Source organism: Aplidium turbinatum, chromosome 2 (assembly GCF_918807975.1).
Source record: "Aplidium turbinatum chromosome 2, kaAplTurb1.1, whole genome shotgun sequence".
Taxonomy (NCBI): Eukaryota; Metazoa; Chordata; class Ascidiacea; order Aplousobranchia; family Polyclinidae; genus Aplidium; species Aplidium turbinatum.
In genome coordinates, this window is record NC_137473.1 from 55,977,530 (window position 1) to 56,000,609 (window position 23,080).

The following is a 23,080-nucleotide window of genomic DNA, read 5'->3' on the forward strand; positions in this document are numbered from 1 at the left end:
AGCTGGAGCCGACGACAATGATAGCACTAGCATAGACTTTAGTGACTTTTAATTTAATTTCGCTGGCTTTTATTTTGTCCACTAGGTGTCGCTTTAACTTTATTACGTCACCAGCGTTGTAAACCTATCCATGACTGAACTTTCAAAAAACCGATTGCATCAATTTGTTTATTTACAATCAGAGTATAAACAAATGTGGTAACATACGCGATAATTATCCTCCTAGACAACTAATAAAGTTCATATGATATTTTATGATCGCATAATATCAGACTATGGGTCATCGTTGCAATTTGGGCGGAAAATTTTAATGAAACATTAAAGGATAATTTTGCCATTGAAAACATTCCACATGATTTTTCGTTCAAACAGAATGGTTTCCAGCAAACACCCGAGAAATATTTGCAATTCAGCAAAAGATCGCTATTCAGCTCGAAGCTATTACTCATCAGAGATTGTTTGACTACAATTACAATGTCATTAATCATAATAGTCTACTTGTTATATAATTAAGATTACGATTGCAGTTGTATAAAATTTCAAAACAATCAAAATACGATTACTTGTTTATTCTACGATTGTAATCACGATTGTTCAATGTTTCAAACACTGATGATTACAAAATCTGTAACGAGCAGCATTGACACGTCACAATGGCGTCTCAAGGATGAGAAAAAGATTGCAATTTAAATGTTAGAGAAAGGTTATGAAATGTGTGCAGAAACTCTACATTGTACAAACAGTGAACAACATGGAGTCATTCGAAACTCTGTTGAGTCATTCGAAACGGAGGAATGGAATGTTGGCTATATAACCATGTCAACATACCGCGCAACGATTACACGACAAACTGTTCTCGATTATCCTAAAATTGTTGCTCATTGCTGTCGATGAACAACGATGAAATCCTTTTATCGATGTAATTTGACGTAAAAGCAGCATGTCATAAATTTGAGCAGAACAGAAGTAGTATCACTGATGATGATGAGTGATGTCGAAGGCGAATGTTATCGATTGTTTGGGTTGATTATGTGCAAGTGTGGTTGATTTCAATTTCCAATCTATTTCATCTTCAAGAATTAAAGTTTGACAAGCTTTGTCAGTCACCTGTTCAACATGTGACGTAATCCATTCGGAGGACGATGAATCCATGAAATGTTTGAACAACAAGCCGGAAGTATCTTGCCACCAGAGGGCGTGGGAAAGCACGGATGACGTGTGTGTTTCTATCAGTGTTACCTTGGAACACCTGAAGTTGTAAAAATGTAATGTAGAGTTTCTCATGCTTTCATGAAACAAGTAAACCCAGTATTTGAACCGACGTCGCTTGCAACACTAGACGATAGAGTCGATTACTTAAAGTTAATTGGTTGTACAAAACGTGAAAATTGCGAGTAGAATGTTGCTCTTACTTCGCAGCTGCAGGTTTTCGTCTGACTCTCTTCAGGAGCGCGGATGACGTGGGTGTTTATAAAAACTATTGATTCAGTCCTTTACCGCCAAAAAGAATTTGTTTATGCCTCTTCGTTAGTTTGAATTCTTCCTTGAAATGTTATTCCTGGTAGTTTTGCATACTTGTAGAGGCTCTTGAGTCTTGACGCAGGGCCGGTTAACGAGATTGAGAGAGTGAATTTTTTCCGATTGCTGAAGTGTCTGTGAATTATGCCATTCATTGGGTGCCGCTGAATGGAGAGCAATTCTCAACGTGCGTTACTCAAGCGCAAGCCCAGAGAGTCGAACCAGCGCCGCTTGATCATGAAGCTTCTTTGTTCAAGAAGTCACGCTCTAACCAACTGAGCTATCGGGACGAAATAAAAAAATGATTCGAGTAAAATGTTGCTATAGTTCGAAGCTGCAGGTTTTCGTCTAGCTCTTTTCAAAAGTTATCGTCGTGGTTTGACTCTCAGGGCGTGCGCTGTAGGAACGCACGTTAAGGACTGCTCTCCACTGAGCGGCACCCAATGAATGGCACAATTCACAGACACTGCAACAATCGCTAAAACTTCATTCTCACAATCTCGACAACCGGCCCTGCGTCAAAAGCCTCTACAACAGTGGTTCTCAAACTTTTTCAAAAAATTTGTTGAACGGTCCCCTTGTGATTTTTTCAACGATTCACGGTCCACTAAAAACTTAAGGCAAATTAGCACAAAAACGGTAAATAATAATTTTTTGTTACATGCAATTAAAACTGCACCCGTCAATAAAATGGGTCCACCTGCTTGGATGTTATCAGTTCTATATTAGGTTCCGTTTGGTTCAATATGATCTTGATATTATGCATTACATCCAACATGTTTTGAGTTAGGCATCAATGTGACATTGACTTCTGTATCTTTGACACCACCTGCGACAAAATGTTTTCCGATAGCTTAGATATTCTCCTACTCACAGTGTCGTCTGGCAGATACTTGCTTCAGCTTTTGAGCTTCAGATTCTCCCAAAACTGATACAATAACTTGGCAATAAGGCAAGATCCCTTTAATTGTTCTCCGATGGTGTGACTGTGAGGCTTCCCAGCGATAGCCATTTTTCTTGCAACTTCGTAGGAGGACCTTACCCATGCAGTATTTCCCTTCCATTGATCACCAGTGCTATCGAATCTTGACCTAACTAAACTATTAGCTTGCCGTTTAAAAAAATCTGCATCTTTGTTTAGATAATCTGGATGATGTGTTACCAAATGTCTTTTCAGCTTGATAGGTTTTAGAGCAGAACTTGCTAAAACTTTACAACATAGCACGCACTGCGGCTTTTCTTCTCCAGAATGTATCACAGTGGAAGCGAATTAAACATAGGAATCATTGAATCTTACTTTTTTTCGAGACTGAGCCATTTTCACTTTTTATACTCAAATTTAAGTTAAAAATTCAATTATAGTAAAGTTAAAAAGTTATTAATTTTTGGCTAATTTGACTGAGGTTAAAAAAGCTAAAAGTTCGGAAAGGCACATTCGATTCAAAACTTAAATCAGTAAAAATAACCAGCCTTAATCAACTTCGCCTAACTCTTTTTTAGTCAAGTAATTTGGTAATTCTGTTCTTGATCTGGTAAACACAAGTGTTGTAGAAGTACGTCACCACTATGCACTCCTTGATGTCACCAAGGCGATAGAAACGAAACAAAGGCTATCACAATCAAACGAAAGGCCAGGCTTAAAAAACTGTGTGGAGGGATGCCAAGCCAGCTTACTAAACTATATCTTTAACTTTGGTTTGGAAAATAAGTTGAAAATAAGTTGAGATCGAGCAAATTTTTTTGGAAGGTGCTTCGCGGTCCCAGAAAATTGTCTCGCGGACCCCAAAAGGACTGCGGACCCCAGTTTGAGAACCACTGCTCTACAAGTATGTGGAACTACCAGGAATAACCGATCAAGGCTTTGTCAATCCGAGGATAAAAATTCAAAACTAAAACCAACCAAACCTTGTCATTCCCATTCTCGTCCTTTATAGTTTTCAGAGTTGAAACAGAGTTTCCATATTGGATTTTGTAACTTGTTATCCAATATTCAGGATTAGAAATTAGATTAGAAATTCCTTCAGGATTAGAAATTCCTTGAGTAACAACACCAGCAACACGAGTTGGCTCCAACAAATCAATTTGTATCCACTCGCCAGGTGTTTCTGCAAATAGAATCAGGTTATTATTTTGATCCTGTTGTTATTAATCGTTGTCTATCCTACTCTGTCAGATTGACTTCACTGAGGGAGGGCTTATTAGTATAGGACCAGAACCAGAACAACCAAACCAGTTGTTGACATGGATGTGTAGGGTTCTGCCTAACTGATGTTACAGATGAGCACTGAGCAGTTGCCTCCGAAACAATTGTGCTTGGAAAAGTCTTGGTAACTTACATGGAGTCTACACCGATATGTTTAGCGGTACACATTGCTCGGATAGTGAGTACTCAAGCCTTGTGCTGACTGTCAGGTTGATTGCTCCTTCCACACAAAAAATTTATTCTTGGTTGATTGTTTTTTGTCCACAATGGTGAGTATTCATTTGACTGAATGAAGCAGTGATCGAGACCTTGGTAGCATTAATTAGTGATGCGATACTGATGAGCCTAGACTCATGCACGAAAAAGATGCCTGTCGCTGTTGGTACATTCTTGGCGACACCTGGCTTGATTGTTTTAGTCCACAATGGTACGTCTTCTTCATTTGACTGAAAGAAGCAGTGATCGAGACCTTGGTAGCATTAATTAGTGATGCGATACTGATTAGGCCTACCATATTTTCATTGCCCAAAAAGAGGACACGCTTCGCCAGCAAGTAGAATTTTACGCTTCAAGAATCTTTTACATGTTTTTAGATCATTACAGTATAGCCTAAGAGGCTAAGCCCACGCAGCAAAAAAAACATGAAAACGATTGACTGAACGTTTGACTTATTTTTTCTGATTTCTCGTGCTTCCTTAACTCTTTCGCAACCACCGAGGTTAAGACGTTTAATCTAAATAACCAGACATTTTTCACAAAAATCTTTTGTAGTTACGCCGTAAAACATCTCATGTGATCGACCTAGACGCACAATCTTGACATCAAATGAAAGCATACATCTTCAGCTATCCGAAGATGCAAAGATTTCCATTAAAATTTAAAACATTCAATGTACAACTAGCAACTTTCCAATCGGTATTTCTTCTCATTTCTAAAAAAATTAAAAATTGGCAGAAAAGTGTACTTCATTATAATCTTTACTGCCCCAAGCATGATACAATAATATGAAAATATATATATTTAGTTTAATCGAATGCCAAAACAATTCTGCACATGAGAAAAATTTTACTTGGTTTCTGCGCGCAATGCTTTTGGAAGCACAGCAGAACGATTATGGAGAAATTTGAAAAATTTTAAGCAAAAAGTTTACATAATTTAGCCTACAGTCTTTTTGATCGAGAAATTTCCAAAGTAAGGGGTTGCCTAGCCAGTTTTGACTGCCAATTCCAATAAGTGAAAAGAAAAAAATTTACTGTGTCCCCATCTTTAAGAAGTCCTCATCTGATAGCTGCACCGCCAAAATATATTTTTCCTTTGAGGACCGTTGGTACATATGTGTACTATAAACTTTTTCCACGATGTCTAATCATTTTCTTGTAGTTATCAAAAAGTATTTGTCTCTAAACGTTTCTTAAATAAATAATCTATTTATAAATTTAAAAAAATTGGAAATTGTATTTTGTTTAATCTTTGCTTTAACTGGTTTTGTTTGGTGAATTGGTCAGGGTTTGAAGCGGTAAACTTTGAAAGATCAACATGACAAGAAAAAAATTTAAAAAAAATATAATTTTTATTCTACATCAATGTTTAGTGATTAATCTGACTTATCCCATCAGTAAAACCATAAAAAAATTAAAAAAACATGTTGCTAGACAATGCTAAACTTTTGTGGTACACATATGTACCAAAGGTCCTGAAGGGTAAATTCTATTAGTCTAATGGAGGGATATAGTGATGTGGGAAAAACTTAAAAATTAAGACTGTTGTTGTGAAATTTTAATATAAATAACACGTAATATTTTAGGAATGTATTTTAGATCTACATGCAAAGGTAAATTTAACTGATAGCATTACTTCCGGTTGAAAAATTGTCAATAATTTGACGCGAATTATGTCAATACTGTATATACAAGCAATTATGGTTTTCGTCGTCGTCGCCGTGTGAGCCTCTGAAAACAGTCCCATCTAACCAAATAACTTTACAGACTTTTTGAAGTTAGTTTTTATTTCGCAGAGTAGCGATGAGCCATGAATGTAGAAGTGTTAGCTGTAAAGTTAGGGTATTCAACAGGTTATAGGAAGTTCTAGTCTAGCCTAGGGCATCTCAAAATCATTTGAACCTTGTATGCAACGGCTAGGCTAGTCAAGACTAAGCTCAATACTAGTAAAGTTTGTCTCTTAAGCAATACTGTTAGGTTTTTTTTAAATACAGCTTAGGAATATCAACTTTTCAACAAAGTTTGAAAGCATTTTTTCAAAATTTGGGGTAAAAACATGCTCAGAAAGCACCAAATTTAATGTGATTGTTCAAATTTTTCTGGGAGGAGACCCCCCAGACCCCCCCGCGAAGTCGTTCGCCTTCGGGGAACTCAGCGGCGGGCTTCGTCCCCCTCCACTATTCATTGCAGCCCCACTGCTCACAACACAGCACCAGCCGCCACTGTGTAAAACCATACCAGCAATGATACTAAACATATTACCCTTAAGGACCAATGGTACACATATGTACCACAGCGTAACTTCTATTTAAAATAAAAAAAAAATTTTTTTTTTTCAAATACCTCTTTAAAGTGATAAACTTGTAGTAAAAATCATCAATATTTAAATAAAACATGTCTCAAAAGTTTATGGTCCTCAAAGGGTTAATTAGCCAAAAAAGGACAGGCAAAGACTATGGATCTGCCATCATTTACAAATTTTTTTACCAGTGAACCACAGGCAATGAACGTTCCACAACAGTTCCATAAAATGCGCCAATTTCTTGTAGAATTTATAAATCAGTAGGCTAGGCCTACGTTACATTGGTGTACAGAATGTTAAAAAAACAAATAGCCTGCAAGCCGTCGCTGAAACGTCTTCAAGCAATATGATCCCGTTGAAAATCGGCCTATAAGCATGAAAACCCAAACTGCCAAAAAAGAGGACATTTGAGCATTTTTAGTGTCCTCGGAGGACAATTTATTTTTCTTGAAAAAAGAGGACAAATCCTCCTAAAAGAGGACGTATGGTATCCCTAATACTGATGAGCCTAGACCAGTGGTTCCAAACCTTTTTTGGTGTCGGGGCCGAATTTCAAACTTCAGAGTACGTATGGAGCCGCATGAAAGCACTCAAGTAATTATAACGAAAATTTTAAAGCATGAAAGCATGTACCAACGAATAGCAACACTAACAAGAAAAATAACACAAATCAATATTTAATGTCCTACTTGGCATTAGCTTTGAGCTTTAACAAGTTTGTCAAAGCGAGGCGCAATTGCAGAGGAAGCAGTAGCTGCTTGAGGTGGTCATCGGTCAACCGATTGCGACAGGCCCGGATTTAGGGGGGGGCAGAGGGGGCAGTTGCCCCGGGCCCCCCGACTTCTGAAGGGCCCCCCTAGGTGGAAAAAAAATGTAATTTTGTGTTATTTTTTTCCTTTTGGCCTTTAAATTTCTGCAAAATGCTGTGCAGTACTGGACTGCTGCTGCTGTAGACGTAGAGATGGTTTTTCGCGCCGCAGGCGCGAAAAATTTTTTGCACGGGGGCCCCCCGATCTAAAAGTGCCCCGGGCCCCCCATCAGCTAAATCCGGCCCTGGATTGCGATATCTATTTTTGATTATGATCATTTTGCTAAAAAGTGCTTTACATACGTAAGTTGCTCCAAATACAGGGGCGTTTTTCTAAGCATTGGTTTTCGCAAGAAGGCTTAGCTTAGCAAGTTTTTTAGCCGCAAGAAGGCTAGCTTGGAGCCGCATGCGGCTCTAAGAGCCGCGGTTGGGAATCACTGGCCTAGACTCATGCGCGAAAAAGACGCCTGTGGTAGTCAAGTCTTGCTACACTTGACTGCCAAAAAATCTTTGATACATGTTGTACTGTTAACTGTTTTATAACGGTTGCACTACACCATTTCAAAATAAAAGTTTATAAACTTGGTTTTAATAGTTGAGGCACTCCAAGACATTTATTGTCAAAATTTGAGTATTCGGAAACGATAGAAACTTGATTTGGAAGTTGAAAGCGTGGTATTAAACAATGCGAAATCACTAACTATTAGACCAATCTCTATGAATAATCGGCGACTTGTGAGTAAGTTGCTCAGTTTATTAAATGGAAGTTTCATCTTGGTTACAAGAGTACTTTAATGCTTGCCTACAATCTCTCCTTCTTCCTGTCACAACCATAACTTGCAATCGTTTATTTGTATGAATTTATTGAGTCTGAAATGGGAATAAAAACCTGATTTTTGTACACAATTATGATTCTTCACAACGGTTAAACTCAAATCCCAAGTGCACACATATCGTAAAGGTGTCCTGGCCTCTCTCTCGCTTGCTTTACCAATACTGAATTTTAACAGAAAAAGGTAAATGGTCTCTCCCAGTGGCGGCTGGTGAGTCCTAGAAATGGGGGTGCTGTGGCCGCGAAGGCGAATACAACAGCGGGGGGGGGGGGGGGTCTCCTTCAGAAAATTACATTTGATTTGGTACATTCTGAGCATATTTTAGCTCTAAATTGTGATAAAAGTTTAATGTAAAACTTGTCTTATAAGTTTTGCAAATGTGTAATATTTTGAATGGGACGATCAACAAACATATGTGAATAACACGTTCTTAATGATTAAAAGAGAAAACGGTTGTTTTTTTTCATTACCTACTCGACAAAAAATTCTACCGTGGCCTATGTCACTTTACATTTTGGATGTAGATACGTTGCTTGTTGCATGACATATTAAATTTAAGCAGTTTTTTTCCAAGGATGGGAAGTAGACCTATCCTAAAAAGTATCAGTTTTTCTAGTGCCTCCGTATTTGCGTTCTTCTTTAACTAAAACTACCCTAATACTAATCAGCGAAAATGTAAACTACTAATTGGTTTATTGCGTAATATTTAACAATGCGTAATTTTACAACGTGAAGGCGGATTCACACTGGTGTCGCTATTGCCTATTGCGTTGTAAACCACTTTTGACGTCACCACGAAGCCAGACACAGTGGATCGACTTTTCACTCTGCCTTTTTTCCTTTTTTCTCGTTCTGCCTGTGTGCTGCTCCGAAGACAGCACATCGCTTTGCAATTCGCTTGTACAGCCAATTCAAGAAAACTGGCGGCTCTACGACGTCACAGTCGATGCCTCTACGACGTTATGCTGGTGTGCTGTTTCAAAACAGCACATGTTTCCTAGCACGCAGAGTTTCCAAATATAATTTACACTTATAACAGTCAGCAATTCTGTGAACAGAGAACAAAAAATACATTTTGGGCAGAAGAAACGCTAAGATATTTGAGAAACTTTTTGTAAAAACTTTTATGGGAGTGCTGCAGCACCGCAGCACACACTAGCGAGCCGCCCCTGGTCTCTCCACACACAACGGCTCCCGGCACGAGACAAAAGCGACAATTAAGAGTGAAAAGTCTGAGTTCTCAGGCAGGCCACGTCTCGGAGAACGAAGAAACAACGCAAACTCAACGTCAGCACAATTATAAATCAAGAGGGCAATCGAGCAGCTGGAACACATCTATTGAATCAATCTTTGATTGCGGTAATTATAAATTGAAAGGTCGTAATCAGGCGCGGATTTATGGGGGGGGCCCAAGGGGCCCGGGCCCCCCCCGAAATTTTGTGAGAAATTGTTGAATGGTTTGATATGCTTCTAAACAGCTGATATTAGTCCCACAGCTGACTTACAACCCCCCCTTTGGCACGCGTACTGTGACGTCACGAGATTGAGAATGATGCTTTCAGTCTCCATGTCTCTAAAACAAAGTGTACCTAATTTTAAGCGAAACTGCATTACAAGAGCGAGTTTTGCCAATACCAAACATTCAAACATCTCAGCCAGGAATTAGCAACAAGAAAACATAGATGCTTAGCTTTACTACCGAAAAAATGCCGAAGAAAACATGATCTTATCCTTTTGCTATGCCACCGGACAGCACCATTTTACAGGAATATTTATACCCATATTTTTGTTGAAAATACTCTCAGAATGCACCAAATTCAAAGTAATTTTTCAAAATTTTGTGGGGGAGGTCCCCCAGACCCCCCGCCGCTGGGTGTCGTCTTTGGCGAACACGCCGTCAAAACCCCCCAAATTCCTGGCTACGCCACTGATTGTTCATAGGCTATCTGTTTTATCTTTTTCTTACTTTTTAATTCATTTTCAAATTTTCTGGCCCCCCCCAAAAAAACTCCTAGATCCGCGCCTGGTCGTAATCCTCATAGAAACAATGCTACCAATACAGTTAATTGCAGTATTTAAGAAACTGATATAGGCTAAACAGCAACTTAAGCATAGGCCTATGCTTCGCTTCAAATGTAAACTATTAATGTTAAAAACTGAAAAAAAATACCAAGAAATGCAAAAGCAATAACTCATCCAGGCTTGTGGATAGGTGTTATAAAATGGTCGTCGGACCACTCAGCATGCGACAACTCAGCAAGTGCTTTAACTCAGCAAATACATTTCAGCTACTGAAAAGTCGGCAAATTAGAATGATATTTTCTTGCTCACTTCGGACTTGCTTGGTCATCGGTTGCTAAACTGAATTTGCTGACTAGGGACATGCGGAGTTGCGGCGTACTCAGTTGTTATTTGCTCAGTTTTATCATTTGCCTTTTGCGTCTTTCTTTTTCGCCAACAAAACAAAAAATAAACTGAACTGAACTGCCAACTTTAGCCACGTGCTGAAATGTTGCTACCTCAGATGTCAACTGAGTCAACTGCCGTTTGCTCAGTTCATAACTGTACTGACTTGTAGGAAACTCTTATCCCATCCAGCCATGACAACTGGGGCCCATCTGGGTACCTCATCTGGGCACTTAATGGGCAATTTGTTTGGCCGTCACTGGGCTGCCAGATTGGGTCTCAGTTACATTTGTCCGCGGACTACAGTTCTCACCCAACTGGCGGCCCAGTTAAAAATGTTAAAAACACTGCGCGCGTTGTCGAACTCATGTCTTTTGTAATCTGGATCGCAGAAAGATGCGATGCGCCATTGAACCTCATGCCACGAACTTCCAGTTTACAGATAATCAACTTTTCTTTGTGGTTGAAGTGATGGAGAAAAAATGATTGGGGAGCCACTTTAAAATGACAATTTTCAGTAAGACCGAATGACAACGTCAACCAATCAAAACATGTTTAAGTGACTAATGTCCAATTGTGACCCCTCTAACACACAACCAGAGAGTTGATCTTACTTTGAACTTTGTTTGGTAATAAAAAAAAAGAGTTATGGAAAGAGTGGGCATCGAACCCAGGTCATCGAAATGTACTCCCTAGCCTAGTGGTTCTCAACCTGTGGTACGCGTACCACTAGTGGTACGGGAAGTCATTTTAGGTGGTACCCAGTTTGTTTTCAAGTAAAATTACAGTTTTAACAATACGTTAAGCGAATTTTTTCCATTGAAATAAACTATACATTCATCGTAATGATTGTATAGTTAAATATTTTATGCGTCATGCAATCCGATGAAAAATCAATGCACAAGGAAGTATCTCCAGTCAACTTCTGGATGAGCATGGCCTCTACATACAAGATTTTGGCTCGTAACGCTATTACTGAGCTGTTAGTTTTCCACAGTGCATGAGAGCGTGAGCAGGGTTTCTCTTCCTTGATGTGCATCAAAACAAAGAGTCGAAATCGCTTTGTAACTCCAGGATACGATTTCCGATGCGCTGTGAGCTCAGTTGGACCCTGTCTATATCTAGTAGATCAGCTTGTAGAGAAGAAACAATTGCAGCAACCATCACATTAACCTTTGTCTTGATAGTGTGTGTTATTAATAAAAATCAGGAGATGATGCCCGGCGGGGTGACTTTTTGTTATCAACTTGAACTTCTTCGAGAGTAGTGGGCCAAATTTGTTTCGAAATTTCCAGGCTGACTAATTAGCTAATCCTGTTAATAATCTTATATACATTTTGAGTAAAGTTGAGTTCGATAATTTGTTGGTAGGCCTACGCAACAAGATCATAGAACCTCAAGGTGGTATGCGGTAAAAAAAGGTTGAGAACCACTGCCCTAGCCTTAACCCTCTAGGGCTAGGCCTTAACGAATTATAAAAAAATGGTGCATTAAATTACTAATCTTCTGAACTAATGTAGAAAGTTCAACTCAGCCTAAATGTTGCAAAATGTTGTTGTGCAAATGAGCAGACCAACTGAACCAACATGAAATCCCACATTAGCCCTTGCAATCATTATTGGCAGTATAACATTTTTCAATATTGGGCAATCCACCTACCACCTATGTTCGGATGATTTTACAAATGGGCTATCCAGACTTAGCCCACATTACTGCTCATGCTCCCTGCTTTACTTTTCCAACTAAAAGAAAATAACAAGCAGTTGATATTAAGAGATTGGGTTCGTTTTGAGGCAATTAATTAAACAAACATGAAAAATTGGAATTGTGTTAACACATTTGTGGCTCATGAATAACCCACATGGTATGCCCAGGTGACCTCTTGAATTCTCACTTGGGTCCAAGTTGGGCTTGCGGGTTGATATAATATGATGCTCAAACTTTCTGGTTAAATGCTCAATGATGGTGTCTCGATTAGAGATGTAAATGCAAAAAAACAAACAAACCGTTTTTTTTTAAAGTCTTTACAAGTCTTTGCCTGCTTAGAAAACAATGCGATCATTTTACTTTTGGTGCGTTGTTTTCACCACATCTTAGCTAATGCCCAAATTCAATTATTGTTGTACCATCCTTGAAGTTTAATGGATATGTATTTTAGGAAAGATTTTTTTTTTAAGTTACAGGAAATTGAAGATCTTTTCCTTTTTTGTGTATGCAAATGTAGAGTTTTACAAAACGACAGATGGTCAGATACTTTTCATTGTTAACATTCGTTTACATTCTAATTTATTGAGGCTGTTCACCAGGCATTTAGATAACACGATATTTCTTCTGGTGTAAACTAAGCTAAACTTAGTAAACCAGATAAATAAGGGCATTGTTTGCAATCGCAGAGAGTTCCAGGGGATCTCAAAAAATTTTCATTTGGAAGGAAGAAATGTTTTACTTAAAAAAACCTTTATTGGAAAAGTTTGCCATCTTTTAGAGTCTTCTATGCCATCTCAATTGAAGGTTGTGTACTGCTGCAGGTAGCTTCTTATAACTTCTGATAATGTTGATAACGTCTATGCTGAGGTTGCAAGCAGCAGGGAATTGTGAAAGTTGGTTATGTTCGATGTTGATGACCTACCTTTGGAATAGGAACTTCTCGATATACCTGTCTTTGAAGAAGAAAGTGAAAACGAAAGAGTATAGAGACGTAAATAAACGCTTGATGACATTTCCTCAACGATGGAGATTATGCTGCTATGTATATCATGCGGCAATTGACAATGCGACGTCGATGGAAATCCTTGTCCAAGAAAGCTCAGAAGGAGAAATATAGATACGATTCATACAACTTGATATTTCAGTTACAGATTGATTCTGCTGTAAAAGGTAATAAAATAGAATAAGGTTTACAGCCGCATGTCGCCTTGCAAACCCAGTTAAAAAGATGACCTGCTCGGCCTATATATAAGCAAATGAAGTGTTAGCTTTAACCATGACTAGTTAGGTTTTAAAAGCTTTTTTTATTATTTATTCCCTGAGTGATAACTATGATTAATACAACGGTAGATCTCACGCTATTGTATAAGATTGCTCCATACTCAGTTACTGAGCTTCGAAGAAACATGATAAGGTTCTCATCATGTTAAACCTTCGGCACTAGCGCGAGTAGGAGAGTAAGATAGCCAGCTCATTTTTTCGCCGTTTTTCCTGCCACAAATACACCCACACCGGGTATCGAACCAGGTTTGCATCATTAGAAAGCCAACGCCTCATCCGCTGCGCTATCTCACGCGAGTTTCGCCTCATCGAATCTAAATGTCAAAATTTTCTGAACCCAAAAGCGGATTCTGCTCCTACATTCATAGAATCTTATTGGTCTGACAACCTGAAATTATATTCCAGACCATTGCTTTTCAACTCGTGGGATGGTACGCACTTCTCCTAATGCAAAATTCTAATGCGGATGAGGCGGATGGGAATTCTGCCTGATTTGTATGTTTCTTTATGTGCAATGATTCAAATAAGCTTCCTAATGTATTGTTAGCGATGACCATGTGTCTTTGATGCCTGTGCTCAAGCGCACACCCGAGAGCCAAACCTCCATGTACTACTTGTTCTATGGCCGCTAGCAGTTGCTTTATAAGCAAAGTCGTGCGCTAAATCCGGGTGGTATTGACATATTCGGTATAGGCTTAATGAGCTCAACACGACTTTACAAAGATGTGGAATTGATATATTCAAAGCAGATACTTAAAATCCCATTTGTTGAAGCAAAAAATTCAAAGTTGGAAGAAGAATTCTACAGTTATAACCTGACAAGTTTGATGACGCTCCACGTCTTCATGTCCACACAAATTGAATAAACTCCGGATAAGCTTATTATCAAGGCAGTGAGCTCTCATTTCTACATTCTGCTTAACAGTTTCAACATTTAACAATTTTCATTCTGTATTCACGTAATTTTGCGTTATTGCTGTGTGTTTTCTGCCTTGCGCAATTAAGCGTCATGTGATTTTGCCTCTTCGCTGCCTTGCCGTTTCATTCTTATGCGTTTAGTTATTTCATTTTTTGATTTTGTGTAGATCAGTTTTGTAATTTAAATTTATGTGTAACATCAGTCAGTTATTTCCTTGAAAGAGCTAACATGAGTATGGCGAAAAACGTTTGTAATTTTTAGTTTATTTTCAAGTTATTATATCATGTTGAATGCCGTGTGGTTGTTAGGTTTTATTAATATTGTCTGTGGTTCAGAAAAATCATCTTTTCACCAAAATTGTATTATAAAGTTGTTTATTTATATAGCAACATCATATCTTCTTACGATGACGAGAAGGATGAGGGTACCAATATCCTACATCTCCTTTAGATCGCGTATTATCCAGTCGTCCATGTGCAGCACCGTAGTTGCTGGTGTACTCAGAAGAAGCAGTTAACTGGGAATCCTGGATTCTTCCATCCTTCATTCCCACAGAGCAGAGAGCGACTGAAACCAAAGAATATAATCAAGCAATATCACAGACGATTGTAACTTGTGGACAAATAACAAGTTTGGTTTACAACCGCAGTGATAATAATCATCGCTGTGTGTGAGTCAGTAGGCTACGTAACAATCAAGGAGATTGGCACACATCGACTTGTTAATGATCAATGTTGTTCATAGTGGAAGTAAAGAAACTCATTGATTCAAAGAACGAAAAATATGGCAGATCTTTGATGATCAAAACATGGATAGTTATTCGGGAGGTATGTGTTACCGGTTTGAACACAGCTACAAAACCTTAAAATAGGTTTTGTTGGCTTATTAAAGTTGTTTACTATTGTATACGTTTTTATCAATACGTCATACACACTTCTCAAGTCAGCATAGCAACAAATCTATATGAAAAAACTGTCTAACCTACAATCATGGGCGTTTTAACACCATCTTGGGTCCCATCCCGAAATCCACTAATGGAAATCCCCTACGTGTAGTGATTTCTCGTAAAAAAAGGACGAGAAAGTGTTAGGTAAGGTCCGCAAGCTCTTGCAATGCAGGAAAAAAATTATATTCATCACTCTAGCAAAAGCCTAAACAACTCTACAGTTTTCTTTAAAAAAAGTTAATATCCCGACAATGCAGTGGTCGCGGATCTAAATAAAAGTTGGAGAAGGATCAGGGTTTTAACCAAAAAAATTTATAACATGAATGGACAATAACCTGCAAAACTTAATGCGCGCAAAAATCAAAGTTGAACAAGGGATGTGGGGGCTATCCCAAAAAATTGACAAGTTTAATCTTGTGTTGGCCACTTTTTAGGTATTTTCGGCGCAATCATATTTTTTTCTTATCAAAATGCACACTTGGCATGAAACCATGACATATAGGTCGCTAGGTATGTAATAAAATTGATCAAATTAAAATTTGATTGGGGTAGAAGGTTTTTGGTTTAAAATTTAAGTTAGTTTACCATTTCAAAAAAACTTCATTCACGACCACAGAAGGATTTTGAAGATTCTATTTTTTGAAAGTTTGGTAGGCCTATAGGATTGTAGCCTTTCAACACGCTCGAGCTTCGAAAATCTATTTGAAGTGGCTTCATCTTCGTTTCACTTATAGGCCTCGTATTTTTACACCACATTACACTTTATAGAAATCTCCACACGGAAATTTATCAATTTAATTGTTGATTAACTAGGCTGAGTGAGTAGTGACATTAATTTGATGGCTTTTTGTGGGACAACTAAAATTTTTTACTCCCTTAAAATCTACTTTATGATATTATGCCATTCCCCAACGTTGCTGGTGAGGCAAATCAAATGTGGTTGAGCGAGCAAAGCAAGCGAGAAAATTTTATAAAAATGGAAAAAATATTAAATGTTACAATAATCGCTAATACAAAAAAGTGCTCAACGCCGAGCAGAAAAGCCAAGCAGACCAAATTACATCAAATACAGTTAATGTACTGCATTCTAAAACCTCTAAAGCCTGTTTCAAACTTATTTAAGATCATCAGAAGGTCCTGGAAATCTTTTCAAGTGTTGCCGATTTATTATTTTTGCATATTTTTCAGGATCTTCTGATGATCTCGAGTAAGGGAGAAACAGGCTGTAGAGGTGTCAGAAAGTAGTAACTCTATTTGATATTAAACGTTACATGTAAAATTATCCTACAAGCTGAACAACGCTGCACGGGCTAAATATACGTCGGCCTTAGACGGAGATGGGCCCCCAGCCGGGGATTTGGGAAGCAGTGAATATACAGCCTTGCTTGATGTAATATATTGATTATCGAGCTTTTGTAGCAACTTATTTTTTTTTGGGGGGGGGAGAGGGGATTAACACGGTCCTGCTTACAATGCAAAGCGTCATTACGCGGCAACTGCGGCACAATAAGCACTTGGCTATCAATCATCAAACGCCTTGCTTAGCATCTCATCTTTTTAGTTTTGCAAAATTATGCATTTATTGTTATGTCACAAAACAATCTACAAATCAAGTTAAGATTCAAAGAAAATGAAGAGGTGTACCAGTAAACATCTATAGGTTTGGCCCATGATACAAGAGAAGGATCCACAGAGGATGCAAACTGTTATGCATAAATCAACAAGTGAATAAAGAAACTTGCAATGGTTAGTTTAAAGTTGTCATCTGCAATGTTTGTCTTCTGTTTGGAAGATTTGTCCAATTTCGATATGCAACAAAAACTTTTGAAATGTTTTTGTCTTGAACACTCGTAACTTTCAATACAATGGTACCATAATCGACAAATCGTTTTTGCTTTTCGTTATATTGGTTAATTCTTTGCGGTATATTCGTAGAGTTTAATCAAACCCAAAATCTCTCTCTTCACTAAACTGTCTTGTCAAAACTCAAAGGCCACTTGTCAACCATATCACTTTTTAGAACTCGATCAAGGCTTTTTCCAATGTCCACGTACAGTTTCTTGCCAGCCGCCTTAAACTTTTCCATCAATTGTGAGTTGTGACTCTAAGGAAAGGGCGTCGATTTTCTGGCACAAATCGTGTTTGAATTCTCGAAATCTTCCATCTCGAACATTTTTCTTTCGTATGAGAGAAATTGTTTAAATTCCAATGCCGATGATGGAAAGCCAGGTTAGTGTAGAGTCATCCAGTGCTGCCATGCAATGCATTCCATTTGGTGCTTTGTGGATGGGGAAATTTAAGAATGACATGGTCAGCAGCTTGCTCCTTAGCGCCACAATCGCAAGGATTCTTCAAATACTTTTACAATTACTTTCGTTCTATGTTCCAGCAGTTTGATAATTTTAAAACTTTCTCAAAATCTTGTATCACTTTTTCCACTGTATATTGGTTTCGATCATCAACTAACTAGCTGGGATCTTCAAACCATCCAACAAATATCTAATGTCTGCAAGCCATTGATTGATATTACGGATCAAGTCCTACATTGCTAATATGGCACACGCCCCGGCATGATAAGCGGAGCTTTCATGACCTCGAATTTGCTGCGATAAATGTCTCCAGCATTTTAAACTTGTTGGATCCAATAGGTTTTGACGTGTGTTAGAAGTCATCAGAGAGGCATTTTCATCATAAAATAAGCAGCAGGGTTGGCATTGAACACGGTCCATGTTTGGTGAACAACATAATCAATATCTTCGTAGTTTTAGACCTGATTGTGTTACATCGCCATGTGTTACATTAACAGTTACTGTCTACTTTAATTTACTGAATACCCTTTCTAGAAAAGATCTTTAAGAGAAGGTCCTTTATGTCGTTTGGAATTTGCTGCAATAATTGCTTTCTTGATCTTTGAGTTTGTGATGATGCCGGATGGTCATCATTTTTGCTTGCATCTCATCTATTATATTAGTACCGGAATTTTTTCTTCGGTATTGTTGTTGAAACTGTTAACGTCAACAAGTATAAGGAATAGATTTCACTTCTCTAATGCTGATGTCTTACTTATCCTCTTTACCATTACGACCTATTGAAGCTTCACGAGCATTACCACAACATTCTTGAAGTAACAATTAAAATAATTTTATTTTGCGTCGTATAATTGTTATTGTCACTAAGGCAATTCACCGAAGTTACTTGCTCGGTTGTTGCTCAACCATCTCTATGCTTTGATGGTTCTGGGAGTTTCTGGCTGCCTCAGCTATTTGTTCCTTTTCAGGTAATCTCTTTTGTGCTCTGCGCTGAGCTCTTTTCATACTAACTTGTAACTTAGTCAAATAGAGTTTTTATAATATTGTTGCTCAAAACCTAAAAAGTTTAATAAAAGTTGGACAACAGTTAATAAAATATTGTACGGTATAAAAAATATAGGTCGAGGCTAAATTGACTTTCACTGAGTGGTTCTAGCAACTACGCAGCTGTCAAATGGAAACTAAGCGTGGGTGTTGCAACAATTGAAAGTAAGTAATATAATATCATTGTAACAAATAAAAATGATCTTTGATTCAGTATCATCATATAAGTTCCATAAGAGCAAAATGAACCGAGCCAAGCACAAACATTAAGTGGATAGAGTGGGGCCCCAAGTAAGCAACGACAAAAACTTCAAGTGATAATCGAAAATCTCGCACGAAAAAGACTATATAGCCATCTCCGACGAAAACAACTATATCCTGCGTGTACATTAGGGTGGATCGAAAAACCCAAAATTTTTATTTTTCTAAGCTAGTATGTGAAAAAGGTGCGAAATACCCATAATAACATACATGCAAATTTTTGTTTGGTTTTGACAATTTTTTGATCGCCCCCCGCAAGGTTTTAATTTCCCTAATATCGGGTTGGAGAAAGTCTCCCGCAAAATTGGTCAAATGCATAAATACTGTGTGACTCACTTATGCGCTTTATGATGTCATAATAAGCGACTTGTGTTCAAACAGATAGGCTACAATTGACCGTTTTATCACCATTGCTAAAATACTTGGTTGGGTATCTCAACAATTAGCTGATGTAGCATTTGATTCTTCAAAAGAATTCTAGATACAAAAGAAGCTTTATAGTAGAAGTATTGGAATTTGCTTGCACTGCAGGTTCCACAAATTTTAATAAAAGTTATCATATATGCGCTTCTTACAGATTAAAAGGCAGTTTACTTAGACTAGTATGGGTAACTCTTCTGGGCGATGGCCTAGTTTTATTATTACTTGGTACTCCCTTCATCAATCTTCACCATTCAGTTTGACTGCACTGGTGAATGTAGCATTGATCTGGCGATGCGAAATCCAGGATGCTTGAATCACTCAGACACTCACGATGGCTGACTACAGCTAATTAATAGAACCCTTAGATTATATGTCAGCGATAACAATCCGTATGGGAGACGACAAGCATTGGTTATGTTCATTATCCGTGTTTATGCTCCAATGTGGTTCACAATAAAATCACATTCATCTTGCAAAGATGGAGCTAGACACATTCACCAAATGATAACCACATCACGATATCTTTGTCAGAAACACAAGAAAATTATCGACCCAGTTATGCACCGCAACTCATGCTTTGCTCATCCGGAAAATATAGGCCTAACTTTGGCTATAATAACTTACCATCGACCACATATTCGAGAACTAGGCCTGCGTGGAGTGATGAAAGCTAGAGCTGCAAAACCCAGGGGAAAAATACAAAAATTTAAAGTTCCCTCAAAGCTTAATTTTGATGCAGTGAAATACTTCGAATTGATTAACTGGACAGATCTTCCTATCACGGAGCCTCCTGTAATTAAAACAATGACGGATGCTGAGCTCCTGCAATTCATCATGATAGATGTGACTCCCACTGTATTTTTTCCCGAATTTCCATGTCACACGCAGGCTGTTAAAAGGCTCGTGCAAGCTGGTTACCGATGCATCTAAAGCAGTTTGTGGACCGACATATCGAGACGGCTTCATTTGTGCCCGAATTGCTTCTCGTCAGTTAATGCCAACATTTGAGTCTAAACGTGACTTTACTCACTTCAACTTGTAACTGTTTGTAATATTGCTTGCAGTCTTTGTATGCATGAGCGCATAAATTAATAGGAAGTGACTTTGCCAATGGGCCACCTGTCAAATCAGTCATACAAAGTTTAAGCTTGTGAGTCTATACTCGGCCATCTGATGGTGATGGTTAATAGGCGTTTACCTATTGGAACCGCGGGTGGTCCATCAGCCAAGTCACTTTAAAATTAATATGCTGAAAGAGGGTGAAGTCAAAACTCTTAAGTACACATATTTTCATTGTATTTGAACCTTATATTAGAACCTTTTGCCATGTCTGCAAAGCGAGTTAAAATCGAAAAAAAATTTGCCATGCAGTTCTTGTATGTATAAGTGCCTAAATTTGTATGTCGCGGGGGGAGATCAAAAACTTGTTCAAACCTCTTCAATTTTTTACATTGTGTTATGGTGATATATTGGCAACTTTTGCCATATCTAGCTAATCAAAATTGAGAAAAAAATTTTTTTTTGCCATTTTTGATCCACCCTAGTGTACATTCATAACAAAATAACAGCAAGTTTAGTTTTAACTTAAATATTTTACAGTAAAATGTAGCAATGCGGGGTCTCTTGCTCTGGAACTTCCGTGCATTGCACCGGCGATATGTGGAACATGTTCTTTTCGTACCTGCTCCATTGGCATCATATTGACGTCACTCATCCACAAATGAAACGTTGTTTTGATGTTTTCAATTCCTCATTGTAATGTTATGAAAAAACAGCTTTAATTTCATCATTGACGTCATAAACTCACCTTTCGCATTGTCAGTGAGGAGAATCGAATTGAAAGTTGCGGCTTGATCTGCAAAATGATGAAGAAAATTGTCAACGAAACTTCATTCGTTACGCTTTGCAATGGTGGTTGTGATTTAATTCGTCAGACGTCACTTCATGTCTTTCTCACAACAAACAACTTAAGATTGCGTTTGCCATATTTCCAACATGTCAACTGTTTGGAACTTTGAGGATTTATTGGATCACATGAAGCTTCATAAAAATATAAGAACAAAACAATTAAAAGAAATGTATCTTTTTCAAACACAACTTAAACCCTGATTTTAAGATACAACAGAATATTTTCTTTCATTTATTTTATTTCCACACACCACGAAGCGCCTGGACTTGTTCACGGAGTTCTTCTACATCTCGGAGGTCACAAGTACATGTCCCAGGAGGTCCCACAGGGCCTTGTGGTCCCGGAACTCCAGATTCTGCATCTTTTCGAACAGGAATAAAAACCTCATCAGTTTGTCCTCTCCCACAAATTGCTAAGAAGATGCACAAGACAATGAAAACTAGTTTTATTGACATGTTTAATTCTTTTTAACACTTGATAACTTACAAATTTGCTGTGATAGAAAATCTTAATAAAAGTTTGAACTTTTTCAACCTTTACAAATTAAGCAAGACCAAAATCTCAAAAAAATCCAAGTTGCAAATATTGCACTTGGTTAATGGTTATGGAAACTAAACAAAATTTTTCTGAAAATAAAAACTACGCCTTAGAAATATAAAGTTTCATATGTCAAGTGATAAATCTTGTAATTCCTTTGTGGGTATACAATTCAATATAATATACTTTTCATTGCTGGCGCGAACATGTAGAAAAAGATTCATTTCCTACTATTATTGGTTATAAAATTCTGAGTTGTCAGTTGAATTGTTGTTCTATAAACAAAATGAACTGTGTATCCACTTGTTCACACTGTTTCTAGCTCTAGTCTAGGTGTTGTCGAAACATTTCAATCAGCTGTGTTCTGAATCATCTGCATTGAACAACCGTTAGCTGGTATTGAGATTGCAAACAAACACATTCTTTGGACTCAAAACAAAGTGAGATAACTCGATTACGTCCAAACTCTAACAACTCGATCAGCTTTTCGTTGGTTTCCTTTTTCAGACCGAACTGTGTGGTAGTCGACAGGTGCTAAAATGCACTCAGAAGAAAAAAATGTTAAATGCACTCAACATGTAACAGGCTACGAAAGTCGTTTTCGTTGACGGCGGAAAACGTGTCCGGTCTGAGCAGCTATCTCGGCGGACAAATCAAGTCTCACGGCGGACACACCAGTTTTTGCGTCGATCGTCATGCTTAATCACTTTATCTTGATAATTCTTTGCCATTTGAGAACTATAGCTACGGCTTAGAAAGCTTATTAAAATTTCAACGAAGTCACTCTGAAAGGCTTTCATCAGACCAACGATGTGCGCTTGAAGAGTCAAAGCGCCGTGTAGCTGCTCAATATGCCGCATAACTGATTAACTTCCACCAAACAAGGTCATGTGGCTTCTTGCGTCACAATGCTCTGGGCACGAGTTGTTGGTCTGACTTCTACACTAACGCTACTATTTTCTGCTATGCAAAGTTTCACTAGGCTTTTTTCTTTCGGTTCATTTTTGAGAGTCATGTGAGCGAAAGTGACGAAAAGAATAAACAAAACTTAAGAAAAAGCACAATTATCTTTTGCTGTCTTCGTGATGCGGTCGCCTCTCCAAAATAGTATCAGTATTCCACGAGATCACGGCAGGCTCGGAGTTATAATCAGCGCAGTCATGGCCGTCCAAGCATTGAGAGCTTCAATAGTATCGATCTTCAAAGACATGCACCAATATCCACGAGATCACTGCTTGTCGTTAAGATACGTAATACTGAGATCTACTCCGTGTCTTTTCTCCAGACTAGATAATGGAGGAGAAAGCGTAAATGGGAGCTCTTCTTTAGCGATAACACTAGCCGACGAAAAAAAAAAAAATTTTGTGGTGCCGAAGATTTTTCAGCTGTTTTCGGCTAATTTGTGGTTGCTGATTTCGAAAATGTAGTCAGTTTTTGTCCATCAGATCTAGTTTTC

The 23,080-nt window shown here is 38.1% G+C and overlaps 1 protein-coding gene and 1 long non-coding RNA gene across 3 annotated transcripts in view; both read right to left on the reverse strand.

Moving 5' to 3' along the window:
• Positions 1 to 153: 153 nt before the first annotated feature.
• Positions 154 to 21,568, reverse strand: LOC145764750 (EGF-like repeat and discoidin I-like domain-containing protein 3). Of its 2 annotated transcripts, XM_082576415.1 has the most exons (5): positions 21,338 to 21,568; positions 20,986 to 21,033; positions 14,601 to 14,762; positions 3,424 to 3,623; positions 154 to 1,249 (listed from the first exon to the last, which is right to left on the reverse strand). In XM_082576415.1, the coding sequence occupies exons 1-5, from the start codon at positions 21,540 to 21,542 to the stop codon at positions 1,112 to 1,114; spliced, it is 753 nt and encodes a 250-aa protein (XP_082432541.1). In that variant the 5' UTR covers positions 21,543 to 21,568; the 3' UTR covers positions 154 to 1,111. The 2 variants fall into 2 exon arrangements, with proteins under 2 accessions (XP_082432541.1, XP_082432542.1); XM_082576416.1 differs by lacking the exon at positions 20,986 to 21,033.
• The window catches only part of LOC145764752 (uncharacterized), a 58,642-nt gene continuing 35,715 nt past the window's right edge, over positions 154 to 23,080 (reverse strand). Inside the window, exon 2 of the long non-coding RNA XR_014288519.1 lies at positions 154 to 273. This is a non-coding gene — a long non-coding RNA (uncharacterized LOC145764752). The remainder of the gene's footprint in view (positions 274 to 23,080) is intronic.

Bases quoted from the DNA above. Each gene is read 5' to 3' on its own strand.
- LOC145764750 (XM_082576415.1), bottom strand. From the start codon at position 21,542: ATGTCAATAAAACTAGTTTTCATTGTCTTGTGCATCTTCTTAGCAATT. The intron at 21,034-21,337 runs GTGTGTGGAAAT...ATCATTTTGCAG, and splicing joins ACAAGTCCAGGCGCTTCGTG to ATCAAGCCGCAACTTTCAAT. The intron at 14,763-20,985 runs GTGAGTTTATGA...CTTTGGTTTCAG, and splicing joins CCTCACTGACAATGCGAAAG to TCGCTCTCTGCTCTGTGGGA.